This window comes from Dicentrarchus labrax, unplaced genomic scaffold (genome assembly GCF_905237075.1).
Source record: "Dicentrarchus labrax unplaced genomic scaffold, dlabrax2021, whole genome shotgun sequence".
In the NCBI taxonomy this organism is placed as follows: Eukaryota; Metazoa; Chordata; class Actinopteri; family Moronidae; genus Dicentrarchus; species Dicentrarchus labrax.
Window position 1 is genome coordinate 15,472,607 of NW_026136710.1, and position 15,533 is coordinate 15,488,139.

General features: G+C 43.8%; 2 protein-coding genes across 2 annotated transcripts; one reads left to right on the plus strand and one right to left on the minus strand.

Moving 5' to 3' along the window:
* The first annotated feature begins 2,485 nt into the window (after positions 1 to 2,485).
* Positions 2,486 to 5,612, plus strand: nefla (neurofilament light chain a). The gene is made up of 4 exons (XM_051412914.1): positions 2,486 to 3,682; positions 3,820 to 3,944; positions 4,362 to 4,789; positions 4,891 to 5,612. The coding sequence occupies exons 1-4, from the start codon at positions 2,642 to 2,644 to the stop codon at positions 5,367 to 5,369; spliced, it is 2,073 nt and encodes a 690-aa protein (XP_051268874.1). The 5' UTR covers positions 2,486 to 2,641; the 3' UTR covers positions 5,370 to 5,612.
* Positions 5,613 to 10,150: 4,538 nt separating this feature from the next.
* On the minus strand, positions 10,151 to 15,045 carry nefma (neurofilament medium chain a). Its single transcript, XM_051412913.1, has 3 exons — positions 13,767 to 15,045; positions 12,783 to 12,907; positions 10,151 to 12,658 (listed from the first exon to the last, which is right to left on the minus strand). Exons 1-3 carry the CDS (start codon positions 14,823 to 14,825, stop codon positions 11,086 to 11,088), a joined length of 2,757 nt encoding a protein of 918 aa, XP_051268873.1. The 5' UTR covers positions 14,826 to 15,045; the 3' UTR covers positions 10,151 to 11,085.
* Positions 15,046 to 15,533: the final 488 nt, after the last annotated feature.

Sequence of the window (15,533 nt, forward strand, 5' to 3'; positions counted from 1 at the left end):
GATAGTAACAAGGATAACTTTGGATGAGCCGTGTCTCTTCGGTTCTATGGTGGATTGACGTTAACAAAATGAATGTGAAAACATGGTTTTCAGTCTCTAAATAATGGAGAATTTACACCTAGTCTGCATTTCTTAGCATGCTTTAGCCAAACAGACGAATCAGCTGTATGCTAACTGTCACAAATACTTGGTAGGTAAGTTATAAAGTAGGCTATTTTCTTCGGAAGCTGGTGGAGATTGAAGGAAAAATTTGAGTCGTATTTATTGGCTGGCAAAAAAGGCTTTACAATGTTCTCATTACATTCAAGTTTTTAATTTGTGCATTAAAGAGAGAGAGACAGAGAGAGACCAGCCATTACTGTTTCTACCCGTGTTGGTGAACTCTGATAATATATGCTATTAGTTTTCCATACGATCCTTTTGCAGAGGCAGAACATAATATCACTCTGTCAAACTGAACTTAAATCAGAGTTTGGGTTCTCAGAAGGCCGGATGTCATGTTGCACTGGGTTCGAGGGCATCTGATTGCACTGCAGCTGCTTATTCATAATGTGTGATACAGTATGTTTGTGGCGTTTGTTTTGCAGTCTGGCTGTCATGTTTTGTTATGAGTTTGAAATAAAAATCTGACAATAAAGAAAAACAGAATTGAAGTGAATTTTATATATATATAGCAAAATTAGCTTTAATTATTTACCATAAATTGTCAATTATAAAGCAGGCAATATTATTTATGGTGGTAGCTGTGTAACATTCGGCTTGTTTTTACATGTTTGTCTGCCCCCTAGTGGTAAAAAAATGTATTAGTGTGCCTTTAAAGTGTTGACAAATACGACTCATAGAGCAAACTATTTAACTTCACAGGATTGCCACCAAGCATGAGCTAATCCCAGTGAATCATTGATCCTGTACAGGTAACAGCCACCACATAATTATTCTTAATTAACAAGCAACAACCCTAGAAATTAGCACTGTAAGTGACTGCATTCATTTGGGAAGAGAAGTTAATGGTCTCCTTTCTCTCTTTCCTTTCCCCAGGTCCTTTAAGCATCGTGTCTGCCAAAAAATGGCCCTGGTGCAGATTGTCAGACTGCTGTTCAGGTGGGAAAGAGAGTACACAGGGGAGTATGTGTGATCACTACTGTAGCGATGACTCAGCCTGCAGCAGAGTCCATGCAGCTCCCAGTGAAGTCCCCCACCTCTCGCTGCCTGCCTTACTTCTGTTTGGGCACAGCACTGTCTGTGAGTGCTGGGGGCCTTTGCTGCATAAGCAAATTACTGGGGCGTTCAAACTATGGATCATACACATATACACGGAGGAAAAAAGGAAAATAGCGACACACACACAAACAGACGCATTTGGCTGTAAAACACAGCGACACATTTCATTTATGCACGGAGCTCGAAAGCAAGGTGAGTTTCCCAACATTTCACCAAGCTACTGCATACCTGCAGATACACACACACACACACACACACACACACACACACACACACACACACACACACACACACACACTCAGTCAGTCACACAAAAAAAGAAAATGCATGTCAGCAGCTAGGTGTAATTGACCTGCCAGGGTATGTGCTGCAGATGAGAGGGACTGCTTGTCTTTTATAGAATTGTAAGAACAACCTGACAGAAGGCAAAAAAGGCTTTTTTATCACTGATTTAAAAAAATAATAATACTTTCAAAAATGAAGAATATCTCTTTTTCTTATAAAGGTATAATGTGAAGTGGTTATGTTTTGATGATCATAACATTTACTTTTTCCCATGTCAAATCACAAGGACAACCTTATATGCCTTATTTATTACTCTAAATGTCTTTTGTCATGTGCATGTACACTACTAATTAGTAAGTACTAATTAACCAATCTCATGTACCTCTTACCTTCCGTATGGGTGAGATTTTATCACTGCAGGTCTTTTAAGGTCGTGGCTGTAGTTCTCCTCTCCACCTGAAGGAGAGATGCTGTGTCACGATTGTTAAATCAGGACACCCCACCCCCACCCTCCCCTCTCTCTCTCCTGCAGTGTTGATAGCGCATAGTATATCTATGTTTTAGCCATGTTTTTACTCTACATTATGTATTGAACTCCTCATAGTCGTTTTCAGTATTGCTGTCAAAGTCCAGGTCGAGGTTCAATGTTAAGAATAGTGATGTGCTCTGTTTCTTCTTTTGTTTGCATTTATGTTTTAGTTGCACCATGAAGCACGCTGTGATTCATCTGTTTTATTACAAGTGATGTTATTTAGAAACTTGTCTTGGTTGAACTGTCAATGTCAAAGAACAAACAGACAAACAGAAATATGTATCCTTAAATTCAGTCATTTTGTGACCTCTCCTCTCCTGTCTTTTCTTCTCTCAATCATTAACCCTCACTTTTTTCCCTCCTACACCGATTCCCATGGTCCCTCTCTGTCTCATCTCTTGCTGTTGCAGTGTAAGCCTATCGAGCCTGCATTGTCAGAGTTTGGGGAAAGCGCTTGCGTCAGAGCTCACTGTCCTGCTATAAAAGCGCAGGCTGCTGCAGCAGCAAGCAGTCGAGGCTTCAACCTGAGCCCTGCACACACCTCTACACACACACATACACAAAGAGGAGAGGGAGAGCAGCCTGTCCTCCCACCACTCGACCATGAGTAGCATCGGATATGACCCCTACTACTCCACCACGTCATACAGACGCTGGTATGTCGAAGCCCCCCCTCGTGTTGTGACCAGAGGGAGGACCCACTCTGTCTACTCCTCCCATGCTTCCCCGCTGTCCTCCTCCCGTCTACAGTACTCCTCTCCCGGCCGGGTGCTGCTCTCCTCCTCCTCACAAGCCTCTTCCCTGGAGCTGGAGCTCAGCCAGGCAGCCCAGATCAGCTCTGAATTCCGCACTGTTCGCACCCAAGAGCGCAGCCAGCTGCAGGACCTCAACGATCGCTTTGCTGGCTTCATTGAGAGAGTGCGTGAGTTGGAGCAGCAGAACCGTGCTCTAGAGGCAGAGCTACTGCTGCTGAGGCAGAAGCACGCTGAGCCATCCCGCCTGAGAGCACTGTATGAGCAAGAGGCCCGGTCCCTGAGAGCCGCTGTGGATGAGGCCAGGGCAGAACAGCAGGCAGTCCTAGGACAGAGAGAGCGGCTTGAGCAAACCCTGAGTGCCCTGCAGGGTCGATATGAGGAGGAAGTGCTGGCTCGTGAAGAGGCTGAGGGCAGGCTGATGGAGGCCCGCCGTGAGGCCGACCAGGCTGCTTTAGCTAAGGCTGAGCTGGAGAAGAGCATCGAAACTCTGCTGGAGGAGCTGGCCTTCCTCAAGAGGATTCATGATGGGGAGGTGGCTGAGCTTCAGGCCCAGGTGCAGCTGGGTGTCCAGGTGGCAGTAGAGTCTGAGGCCGCAACACCAGACCTCTCTGGGGCTCTCAGGGACATCCGGTCCCAGTATGAAAGGCTGGCAGCAAGAAACATGCAGGCAGCAGAGGAGTGGTTCAGAGGGAAGGTGGGATCCATGACTGAGACCGTTGCCCATCACACCGACGCCATGAAAAGCTCCAAGGACGAAGCAGGAGAGTACCGACGCCAGCTCCAAACCCGCTTGTTGGAGATCGATGCATGCAGAGGCCTCAATGAATCCCTGGAGAAACAGCTGCATGAGATGGAGGAAAAGCAGAGTGCTGAGATAGCTGCTATGCAGGTCAGGAGTGGTTGCAAGTGTATTGTATTATGATGTGTTATTAATAATTCAGAATTTTTTGTGGGGGCATATTTTTGGAAATCTCTTCATTTCATTCTGTCCTTGAGAAAAAAAACTTGACTTTGTCTTCTTTTTAGGACACCATTGCAGAGTTGGAGGGTGAGCTGAGGGGCACCAAACAGGAAATGGCACGCTACCTGAAAGAGTACCAGGACCTTCTAAATGTCAAGATGGCTCTGGACATCGAGATTGCTGCATACAGGTGAGAAGCAATGACAGTGAGCCTGAGAAATCGTACTGGATTTCTAAAACAAAAAGAATCAAATAGATCAAATGTCTGATAGTGTTAATTTTAGCCCAAGTGATGCATGAATACCTACTGGTAGGGAAACTGAGACAGAGTTTTAGTTTTAGAGGTTATTCACAAGGTAACTTAAGGTGGAAATATCTGGTAACATTTAAGTGACGGGGACATTCAAGTCAGAGTGCTTTAGCAAAATGGCTCTCAGGATAGGATAGAAAAGAAAATGTATGTTTGTAAACACATTCTGGGAAAAAGCTATAATCAGAGATCCATTAGGATAAATAAGTGTCACATTCTTCACTTTATATCAGACACTGAGGTGTTGTCTGCTAATTAATGGCCACTAACTGACCAACTTTTGACCAACCTGTATAGGAAGCTGCTGGAAGGGGAGGAGTCTCGCTTCAGTGGGGGAGTGGCTGGGGGCGTGTCCTCTTTGTACAGCCACAGTTTTTCAGCACCATCCTATGCCCGGCCAGTGTTCTCCAGCCTGAGCTCCGGCACCTCCTACATGATGACATCCCGCCTGCTTAGCTCCAGCGTCAGCACCACCGAGGGGATCATCTCTGCCAGCCACGCCCAGCGAGCAGAGGCCAGCCCACCCGGCGACGAGGAGGAGGAGGAGGAGGTAAAGGAGGAACAGGAGGAGGAGAAGGAAGAAGAGGGAGGAGAGGAGACAGAGGAGACAAAAGAGGAAGAGGAAAAAGGGGAGGAAGAGGAAGGAGAGGAGGAGGGAGATAAAGAGAAAGAAGACGAAGAGGAGGCTAAGGAAGGAGATGAAGAAGTTAAGGAGGGAGAAGAGGGTTAGTGGAGTTTTTGATTATATTCTGTATTTGCTCAATTAAACATCAATTATTAAGGTGATGATGATAAATAATAATGAAATTCCCATCTATTGATACAGGTGGTGATGAGAAGGAGCAAAAGGAGGAGGTGACAGAGGCCGCTGAAGAGGAGGAGGGTGAGAAAGACGACAAAGGAGAAGACAAAGAAGAAGGAGAGGTGACTGAGGTTAAAGAAGAAGCACAAGAGGAGGTAAAAACAGAAGGAGCCGACGACAAAGGTGAGGATGCAAAAGAAGAAGAGAAAGAGGAGAAGGAGGAAGAAAAGAAAAGCGAAGAGAAAGAAGATAAAGCAGACACCAAGAAAGACGACAAAGCTGACGACAAAGACGACAAAGCTGACGACAAAGATGACAAAGCTGACGACAAAGATGACAAAGCTGACGAGAAAGCTGACGACAAAGACGACAAAGTTGACGAAAAAGATGACAAAGCTGCTCCGAAACCAGATGATAAAGCTGACACCAAAAAGGAGAAAGAGGAAGCAAAATCAGCCAAACCCGAAGCTGCCGAAGAAAAGAGCACAAAGGATAAAAAGTAAGCCAGCAGCCTCAGCAAACTAACCAGAAGAGGCATCTACGCTACTCTCTCAAATCTGCTTGTTAACATGGTGCTCAGTAAAACAGTCCAATAGCCAGTTACAGCAACAAATCAAGGCTAACTGCTTGCTTCCAGAGTAGTCAATAAAGGTCTGGTTGCACGCTTCCTGATGAGTCTATTATGTGTAATTGCTGAATGTGAGTGTGTGAGTTTTTGGTGGTTAAATAAACACCTCTTAAAGCCACGTGTGTCGTTGATTTTGACGTTGGTAAAACATTAACAATTCCTTATGTATCTTCTAACACCTGACCAGATGAAGGACGCAGATTTACAGCATAAGCGCCTGTAAACGCTGTTGTTCTATAATCACCTCGTCGGTGCTGGTTGAGAAATGTGTTATTCACTAATTCCATGTTTCCCAGTCAGTCTGGTGATTATAAACAGTGACCTTCCTGTTGCAATCATACTTTTTGGGGTTTTCAAAGTCTGGCACTGTTGGGGGCAAGGGGGAGGGTGGTACACAGTGTCAGGCTTTGTCAGACAAAATTTGAGACAACCCCTCCCCTCCCCTCTATTTTAATGTCAAATAAATATTGATAAGGAAACACTAAAAAGTTGCATCATGCTCTAGGTTTTGGAATTTCCATAATGCTTCTGTGGATGTAAACAGGAGGTATAATTTTGCCAGTTATTCAATTAATTTGGTAAAACTTTAGCTTGTTTTTTTAGCCTACCGATATATTTGTTTACATTTTTACAAATTGGCACCATTAAAATATGACGAATTAGCTATTAGCAGTTCCTGTTTGCAATCTACCTTTGGATGTACACACAGCTGTCACTGGATTACTTTTATTACATGAGGATTGTTAAGTTCTTTAGCATCTTCTTTCTATAATTTCTAAGCATTCATGGCTGTTTATTCGCAGTAGAAAAAACAGAGTTATATGGATCATGTAAACGATACATGTGCTCAGACTTTACTGACTCAGAGAGGAAGGAATGCCATTTTTGGCATAAACTGCAGCATTTGGTGCTAAGGGTTCTAAGTACCTTAATGGCCTCAATAAGCTGTGTCACAACTGCTACAGAAACTGCTGACTGTGTTGGTAAGTGGGCCAAACAATAACTAACTTATTATTATTTAGAACATGCACCCGTCCCTTTGAAGAAATTAAAAGTTGATAAGCAATCAAACACACCCTTACTCATTTTAATACACACAAGGGTTTTACTGCTGCCAATATTAAAGTAAGCATATTTATCTTGTGCTGAACTGTTAAAACATAGTGTAACAGTTTAGAGAAGAGTCATGGAGTCAATGAAATTACTCAGTAACATCAGTTACAGTACAAACTTTGTCTAAGCTAATATTAATATTAGCATTATCCACCAGAAGCTACTGGTCATACAAGACCAAGCAGCTAAATCCTGTATAACAAACATAGAAAATGTGTTTTCCTGTTTATGTATTTTGATTAACTTTTCACTCATAAGATAAAGAATAGTATTTTATTCATTCTTAAATATGTAATAGATATATAAGATATGTAACATATAAGTTATAGTCTCACTTTGAGAGTAACATGGAGGAAAGGCAGAACATCCAGGTGTGCTGCTCTTCTTTTGAATACCATCAAGCCAAGCTCCCACACCTTTTGTTCAGGTTGTAATGTGTCTAAACTGAGACAAAGTGGCAGATTACCAGCTGAAGTAAGCAATTAGCTGTAATTTAGTGCTTTTACTGACAAACTAAGAGAAATGATGATGATAATGATTACTCCAGTGTGAAGGAGTGTAATTGTCCCATTTACATGTGAAATGTAATGTAATCTGGCACCCATTGAAATTAATTACATGATACAGGATTACCCACAATATTGTTTTTGCAATTGCGCCAAATTACTACTTTTAGTAGTTTACATTCAGTTTCAGAAGTACAACATGTGTAATCTTTACTAATATGATAAGAAGCCATCAGTGATGCACATTATCCTCTTGATACCTGGCGTCACCCAGCAGCTGCTCTGTTGTTTTACTCCCGTGGGTGAACATTAACTGTGGAGAGTCTGCAGCAGCCGGATGGAGCATACCTCCCTGGTAGCAGGTTTAAAAAAGTAATTATAAAAATCTTTAGACTCTGATGCAGTGCTATTTCTTTGCACACAGCCTCTCAGTGGTAACATCTGCCATCACTTCTCTGGGTTTATGCTGCTGTCGACAAGACACTGAACAAAGCCTCATATTTAAAACCTCTCGCCAAACTAGTTCAGCAGCACATCAGTCGAATATTAAACGTAAGACATATCTCTCTGCAATGTGTTAACCGATTAGTCAAGAAATAAATCATCCTTTCATGTGGTCAGTCAAACCTTATTGCACTGTTTCTCCTAAATTAAATATCCACTAAACATGTCATGAAAATGATTAATAGAATTAATTTAAAGGAAATCAAATGACTTGTTTAATTAGATTAGATAAGCTACATGTTTTACAGATAACATTATTGGCAAAATTGTCAATATGTGAGAGCTGCTTTTGACAATTAAATGATTTCTATATTGTCTGAATATTAATCATAAATCTCGATACAAGATACATTTACACTCCCCTCCAAAAGTATTGGAACAGTGGAGCCAATTCTTTTTATTTTTGCTGTAGACTGAAAATATTTGGGTTTGACATCAAAAGATGAACATAAGACAAGAGATCAACATTTCAGCTTTTATTTCCAGGTATTTACATCTGGATCTGATACATAACTTAGAGGATAGCACCTTATGTTTGAACCCATGCATTTTTCATGTGAGCGAAAGTATTGGAATATGTGATTGACAGGTGTGTTTTGTTTTCCAGGTGTGTCCTATTACATTGATTATTCAAACACTAAATAGCGCTGAATGTCTATGCTCAGTTTCAGATTTGGGTTTTGCCTGTGCATTTATAGTTAGAGGTGTAACCAACATGAAAACCAGAGAGCTGTCTATGGGTGAAAAACAAGCAATTGTGAAGCTGATAGAAGATGGAAAATCAACCAGAGCCATTGCACGATCATTGGCCATAGCCAGTGCAACCATTTGGAATGTCCTGAAGAAGAAAGAAACCACTGGTGTACTAAGTAACAGACGTCCAACGGGTAGACCAAGGAAAACAGCAGCAGTTGATGACAGAAACTGTGAAAAAAAAAAAAAAAGACCTCAAAACAACTGTTCGTGACATCAGCAACAACCTCCAGAGGGCAGGAGTGAAGGTATCGCAATCTACTGTTCGCAGAAGACTTCATGAAACAAAAGTACAGAGGCTACACCAGAAGATGCAAACCACTCTTAGCAAAAGGGGCCGCGATTCAAAAGCAGAGACAAGCCAAGTTGGAACAAAGTGAAAGACAAAGAAACCACCAAAGGGGAAAGTTGGAAGGGATCCACGACCCAAACAACAAGCCATCGAACACAGGGAGATGTCAGGTTGGGCCACCTTCCACGGGCTCATTAATATTCATTATGATGTAACACAGATGGCAGCACAAAGAACTCAGAGTACAGAAACATTTGTCGCCAATTTAAAGAAAGATGCAACCAAACGATGGGAGGTCCTTCATCATGCAGCAAGAATAACCCAAAACACACTGCCAAAACAACAAAGGAGTTCATTAGGTACAAGAAGGTGGAAGGTTTTAGACTGGCAAAGTCAATCTCCAGACCTAAAACCTATAGAGCATGCATTTTGCCTGCTAAAGAGGAGACTGAAAGGAGTAACCCCCCCCAAAAAAAAAAACAAAACTGACAGAGGCTGCAGTGAAAGCCTGGAAAAGCATAACAAAAGAAGAATGCAAAAGTTTGGTGATGTCAATGGGTCACAGGCTTGACGCAGTTATTTTAAGCAAAGGAATTGCAACTAAATATTAAGTCTTATTCACTTTAATCTATTTTAAGTCTATCTGTTCCAATACTTTTGCTCACCTAAAAACGTAACAAATAATGCTATCTTCTAAGTTGTGTATCAGATCCAGATGTAAAAACCTGGAAATAAAAGCTGAAATGTTGATCTCTTGACTCATGGTCATCTTTTGATGTCAAACCCAAATGTTTTCAGTCTACAGCAAAAATAAAAGAATTGGCCTCACTGTTCCAATACTTTTGGAGGGGAGTGTATGTGGCCAATATATTTCCCCTTCCTGTCTTAGTAAGTGTGAAATCACAAAATGAGATATAGGACATCTGTGGGAAGGACCAGAGACAACTGTTAGATATATTAGGCATTTTTTAATTTTAATTAATTTACGTTACTTTTTAATATTCATTAATAACTGTCTCCTCACAGATTGGTAAGATTTTGTGGTTAAAATAAATTGAAGTAGAGTATTATATATGTCTTATCTCTTTTATCATGGTTGTACTTATCGTTATTTTTCATATTATTGTTGGGTATTCTATTCCATTTTTTGTTTTTTCCAATTTACTTGACATGTTGACATGATGACATACTGTCATGTTTTACTATTGGTTCAACCCTGTAAAGCTCTTTGTAACTTTGATTTTAAATGTTTTGTATACCAGTGTATTATTATATTAGTTAAATTAGTTGACCACATTAAATAACAGGGAGTTATAAGCTGTAATATTTTCGCTTAAAGCTATTATTTCATAACATTTACTGTAAAATAGCAATACATTCAACTATTCAACAACTTAATGTGAACACTAATGTATTGTTTGATATGTGTGTATATGCATTTGCAAAGCATACCCTTATACATGAATGTAAAATGACAAGACACAAACATTATTTCTTTTACTTCATTATGACATTTATTGAGCAAATGCTGCTGGGAAATCGATCATGATGAGTAAAGTCATGGGATTGCAAACAGTAGCACCTCATTTATTTCTTTAAATTCAAGTCCATCCTATGCATACAAGAATGCATGTATGTGCGCATTTACAGTAGTTGTTTTTTTCTTTTCAGCTGCACTCAAGTAAACATAACAGACACTGATAAAAAGCATGTTTAAGGCTAGGAGTTTCTTCAGGTTTGTTAAGCTTTAACTGCTTCAGTTACTGGATGTACATGGTCATGTGTTTATCATCATCGCTCCCCATCTCTTTCTTCACTGTATGTTGTGTATTTGTTAGTTTCTTTTTGGCTCAGTTGGTCTCTTCAGGTCAAGTAAGGCTTCTTCAGTGTCTATGTGGAGGACCCTCCCTCCTGCCTGTCCTCCTCCTTTTACCTAAACTCAAAATACCTCTGAACTTTAATAATACTTCTCTCACTCTCCCACCCGTATTGCATTTATTCCTTACACACATTTACTCTTTTTACAGTGTATCTTCTACCATACATACAGATTAGAGAGAAACATTCTCCCCTCTCCTGAGCTAGCATGCAGAGACCCCCCCTCCCTCCCTCCCATGATCTCACCCATGAACTGCAGAAAGAAAGAAAACGAGGATAAAATGTCTCAGACGCTTGCTCCTGACCGCATCTTCAGCGAAGCCCATTTAAAGCTATCACTCAACATGCATTTTTGAAATTTGTAGCATTTAAGTTTTGGCTTCTCTCTATGATTTGTTTTGTATGTTTGAGAGTGGTTATCTTTATTACATCGCTCTAGCTGTATGATTTTTCTTTGTTATGTTAGTTCGGGTTTGATTGCTTGTCTTTGCATTGTCTCCTCTGGCCCCCCACCTTCTCCGCCGGATCAGCCGTATGGAGTCTCCTCAATCGCCCTCGGTCACCTGCTTGATGGACTGGGTGGAGTGCTTCTCCATCTTCTTGGTGGACACCAGCATCTCCTGCGTTACCTCCTCCACCTCCTCCACCTCCTTCACTGTCTCGGTCACAGTGACGGATTTGGTGACGTGCTTGGATCCATCCTCTCCGGTGGTGATGGTCTCCACGGTTTTGGTGATGACCACCTTCTGGCTGCCATCTTCCTTGACGGGGCTCTCGTCCACGCCGTTGGCGATTACGTCTGCTTCTTTCTCCTCATCCTTCTTCTCTTTCTCCTCTGAGCTGGTCTTGTCTACGTCGCCATTCATGGCAACATCCTTCTTTTCAACCTTCTTGTCATCTGTTGAGTCGCTCTTTTTCTCTGATTTCTCTTCAGCAGCCTTCGGAGCCTCAGGCTTGGCGGTCTTTGGGGATTCAGCTTTTGGGGATTCAGCTTTTGGGGATTCAGCTTTTGGGGATTCAGCTTTTGGGGATTCAGGTTTCGGGGACTCAGACTTAGGGGACTCAGCTTTTGGGGAGCTGGGTTTTGGAGATCCAGCCTTCGGTGAGCCCTCTTTGGGGGACTCAGACTTTGGAGAGGCAGGCTTGGGAGATTCAGATTTAGGAGATTCAGGTTTAGGTGATTCAGACTTGGGGGATCCAGGCTTGGGGGACTCTGGTTTTAATGCCTCTGGTTTGGGGGCCTCTTCCTTCTTGGCCTCAGGCTTTGCAGCCTCTGTTTTCGGAGCTTCTGTCTTGGCTACAGCTTCAGATTTGTCGTCCGCTTTCTCATCTTTCACCTTCTTCTCATCTTTTTCGCTATCTTCCTTTTTGCCTTTGTCTGCATCCTCTTTTTCATCTTTCTCATCTTTCTCATCTCCGCTTTTAGATGCTTTGTCAGTGCCTGCATCCTCTTCCTGATCGCCACCCTCCTCTTCGGCGGCAGCTTCCTCCTCCCCTCCGCTGCCTTCTTTGTCTCCGGCCTTCTCTTTGTCAGGAGAGGCTTTAGACTCTGGAGCTTTGGAGCACAATACTGTCTCCTCTACTTCCTCCTCCTCCTCGCCTCCCTCTTCTCCTTCATCGCCTCCCTCGGCATCATCCCCCTTTCCACCTTCATCCTCTCCCTCGCCTTCTTCTTCCTTCTCTCCTTCCTCTCCACCCTCTCCCTCTTCTTCCTCATCATCGCCTTTTCCCTCCTCTTCCTCCTCTTCCTCTTTTGCGGGTGCGCTAGAGCTAACTTTGGCTTCAGTGGCGGCTACGACTTCCTCCTCTTCGACCTCTGCCTCATCCCCCTCGCCCTCTGCTTCTTCACCCTCTCCTGCCTCTTCGCCTTCCACTGCCTCTCCCTCTTCTCCTTCTTCTCCAAGTGTGGCAGACAGCTCTTGTGCTATCTCTGCCAGGGCCTCGTCAATGTCAACCTTGTCATCCTCCACCCTTGTCTCCTCAATGATCTCCTCCACAAACTTGTGCTGCACCTTGAGCTTGGGAGTTTCTGATTTGGGCTTGGAGATTTTGGTGGAGGTGACCACCTGGCGGTAAGGGAAAGTGCTAAAGTGGGTCTCCTCGCCCTCGAGGAGTTTCCTGGGGACAGCAAATGTATACATCATGCATTTAATATTCACTTTGGGTACAGGGGATAGTAGAAATTGTGTAAAACTGACTGTAAATGTTGTTTCTACACTATTTTTAAAATGTCAGTATATACCTGTATGCAGCAATCTCAATGTCCAAGGCCATCTTGACATTGAGCAGGTCCTGGTACTCACGCAGGTGACGAGCCATCTCCCATTTGGTGCTCTTGAGCTCATTATCCAGCTGGTGAATTGTCTCCTGGGGAAAACAGAGCACATAATACAAGGTTGATAAAGTGGAACAAAACTACATTCTCTTTTGCAGTTTTCAGAAAGTCCATAGACTACGCAGACTCTCAAAATCCTTTTCTTATTGACCTCAATGTAGTTAATATTCTATTCTCCGAGCACATTTCATAAACTCTGCAGGACTGCAACAAAGGCTGTTGCTTTAATATATTCTGACGCAATACAGTATTCTAGGGATGTTGAATGCTTCTTTTTCAAGGGCAGCCTCCACACTTGTCAATACACCCCCACCCCCACCCCAAAATCTCAGTGGTGTGATGTAAGGACAGAGCCAATGAAGGCATCGACCCATGCCTCTGACTCAGCAGCACACACACAGATCGAGCAAGAGAAGGGGGGGAGAAAGAGAGAAAGAGAGAGAGAGAGAGAGAGAGAGAGAGAGAGAGAGAGAAAGAGAGAGAGACTGCTGCATTGTCTCCCTTGAACTATCTCCTGACACCCAAGCTTGTGAAGAAAGTAAGCGCTGGGGACTTGTAAGCGCAATGATGCGCTCATAGCAATCATTACGCAGCAGAAAATGTTTAAACACAGGGCATCAACCCTGATACAGAAGAAAAATCATTATCTGTTTGACCGTTATTAAGGAGGTTTTCAGTTGTTACGTCCCTCTAATAAAAAAAAACTACGTCATTAAGATATAAAAAATATGAACTAATAAGCAGATTAACTTCCATCATGATACCAATTCAACCCTGATTAATAAGTTTTAAACACATAAAAGTGTTCAGTCGCAAAACATCAAAGTACCATATCTAATAATAAAAAGTATATTCTATGTGCTCTGTGGCTGTCCCGGGGCTGTTTCCTACCTGCAAGCTGGCCAGATCGTTGTTGTGGCGGTCCTCGATGTCATTCAGCTGCCTCTCCAGCGACTCTCTTGTCCCGCGGACGGACTCCAACTCAACCGTCTTGGACTGCAGCTGGCGCCGGTAGTCGGATATCTCATCACGGGCGGACTTTATGGCGTCCTTGTTCTGCTCCGCAGCCTCGGTGAGCTTGGCGTAGCGGCACATGAACCAGCTCTCCACCTGCTGCAGGTTCTGGTTGGAGTGGCCCTCCAGCTCGCGGCGGATCTCCCGGAGCGCCTCGGTGATGTCCGCCTTCTGGAGGTCTTTCCTCTCCACGGTCACCTGAGACGCCTGAATCTGGGCAATGAGGTCGCTCACCTCTTCCTCGTGGTTGTTGCGGATGAAGGCGATCTCATCCTGCAGGGACTGAACTTTCTTCTCCAACTCGGACTTCACCAACTCCGAGTCGCCGGTGTCCTTCTTCAGGACGCGGATGATGGCCTCTGTCTCCTCCCGGATGCGAGCCTCTTCGTCAAAGCGGTCCCTGAGCCGCTGGATGTCCTCCTCGATGTGGTCGGTGTCGAGCTGGATTTGCGCCTTGTCATGGTGGATTTGCTCCAGCATGGAGCGCAGCTCCTGCAGCTCCTGGTCATAGAGGTCGCCCAGCTGGGAGCGAGACACCTGCTTCTGCCGCAGTGCCTGGATCTCCGCCTCGATCTGCTGGTTCTGCTGCTCCAGGTAGTGCACCTTGTCAATGTAAACAACAAACCGGTCGTTGAGCCCTTGAAGTTGTTCTTTCTCATTAGATCGCTTGTAGTCTCCGTTCAGCATGGAAGACTGGTTATAATCAACGCTGTCGGCGGAGCTGAGCACCGTTGAGCTGTAAGCTCGGGACACCGGCATATTCACGCTCCTCTTGTAAGACGTGGTCATGGTGGAGCCGGGGCTTGCCCGGGACCAAGACTGGGAGCGGAAGCCGCTGGAGGGGGTGCCGACGGAGCGGCTGTAGCCGTAGCTGGTCGTCCTATTATCCATACTTCTCCTGAAGGGGCTCCCTATCGTGTCCACCGGGTAACTCATCCGGTCAGACTACCGTAGGGGATGTGCGCAGGAATGAAGGGGGACGGTGCAGGAGGTGGAGGCGTTTGGCGAGTGTGTATGTGGGTGTATGTGTGTGTGTGTGTATGCAGGTGAGGGGTGTATGGCTCTCACAGCGACTAAGACCTCCTCTGTCTGCTCCTTATATATCTGAGGCTGTGCCGTTAACAAGGCAAGGAAAGCTGTTTCGTTTCGTCCATTGATGGAAGGGAAGGGAGGGCGCATTCCCCTCAGGCCGTCTGCTAGTGGTCCCCGGTCCCGTTCAGTCTCCACCACGTGGGCTGGAGGCGCTATACGGCTGTCCGATTTAAATAAACAGATACAGTCCTTATGTGTATGTTGGAAAAATTGACTTAGATTTTAGTTTGTTTAGTTTAAATCTCCTCAGAATCTAAAGTCATCATTATAAATCAACCTAACAGGATATTGGTTTGATGTGACTGCTCTTATGAAACGGTCATTCTTTCAGCACCACGGACAGCGACCAGCAAAACTAGCAATCAGTTCTGCCCTTGGCTGAAAACCCCTTCTGTGATGACATGACAGCAGTTTATTTTACAACTTATTAAAGTGAACTGTGAGAGACCACATCATGATTATTGTTGACACACAGACTGAGGAATGTGAACCTCTTGAAACTTACACCAAGTGATCCTCAGCTCCTCCATATATATAATGTGTGCTTTAACA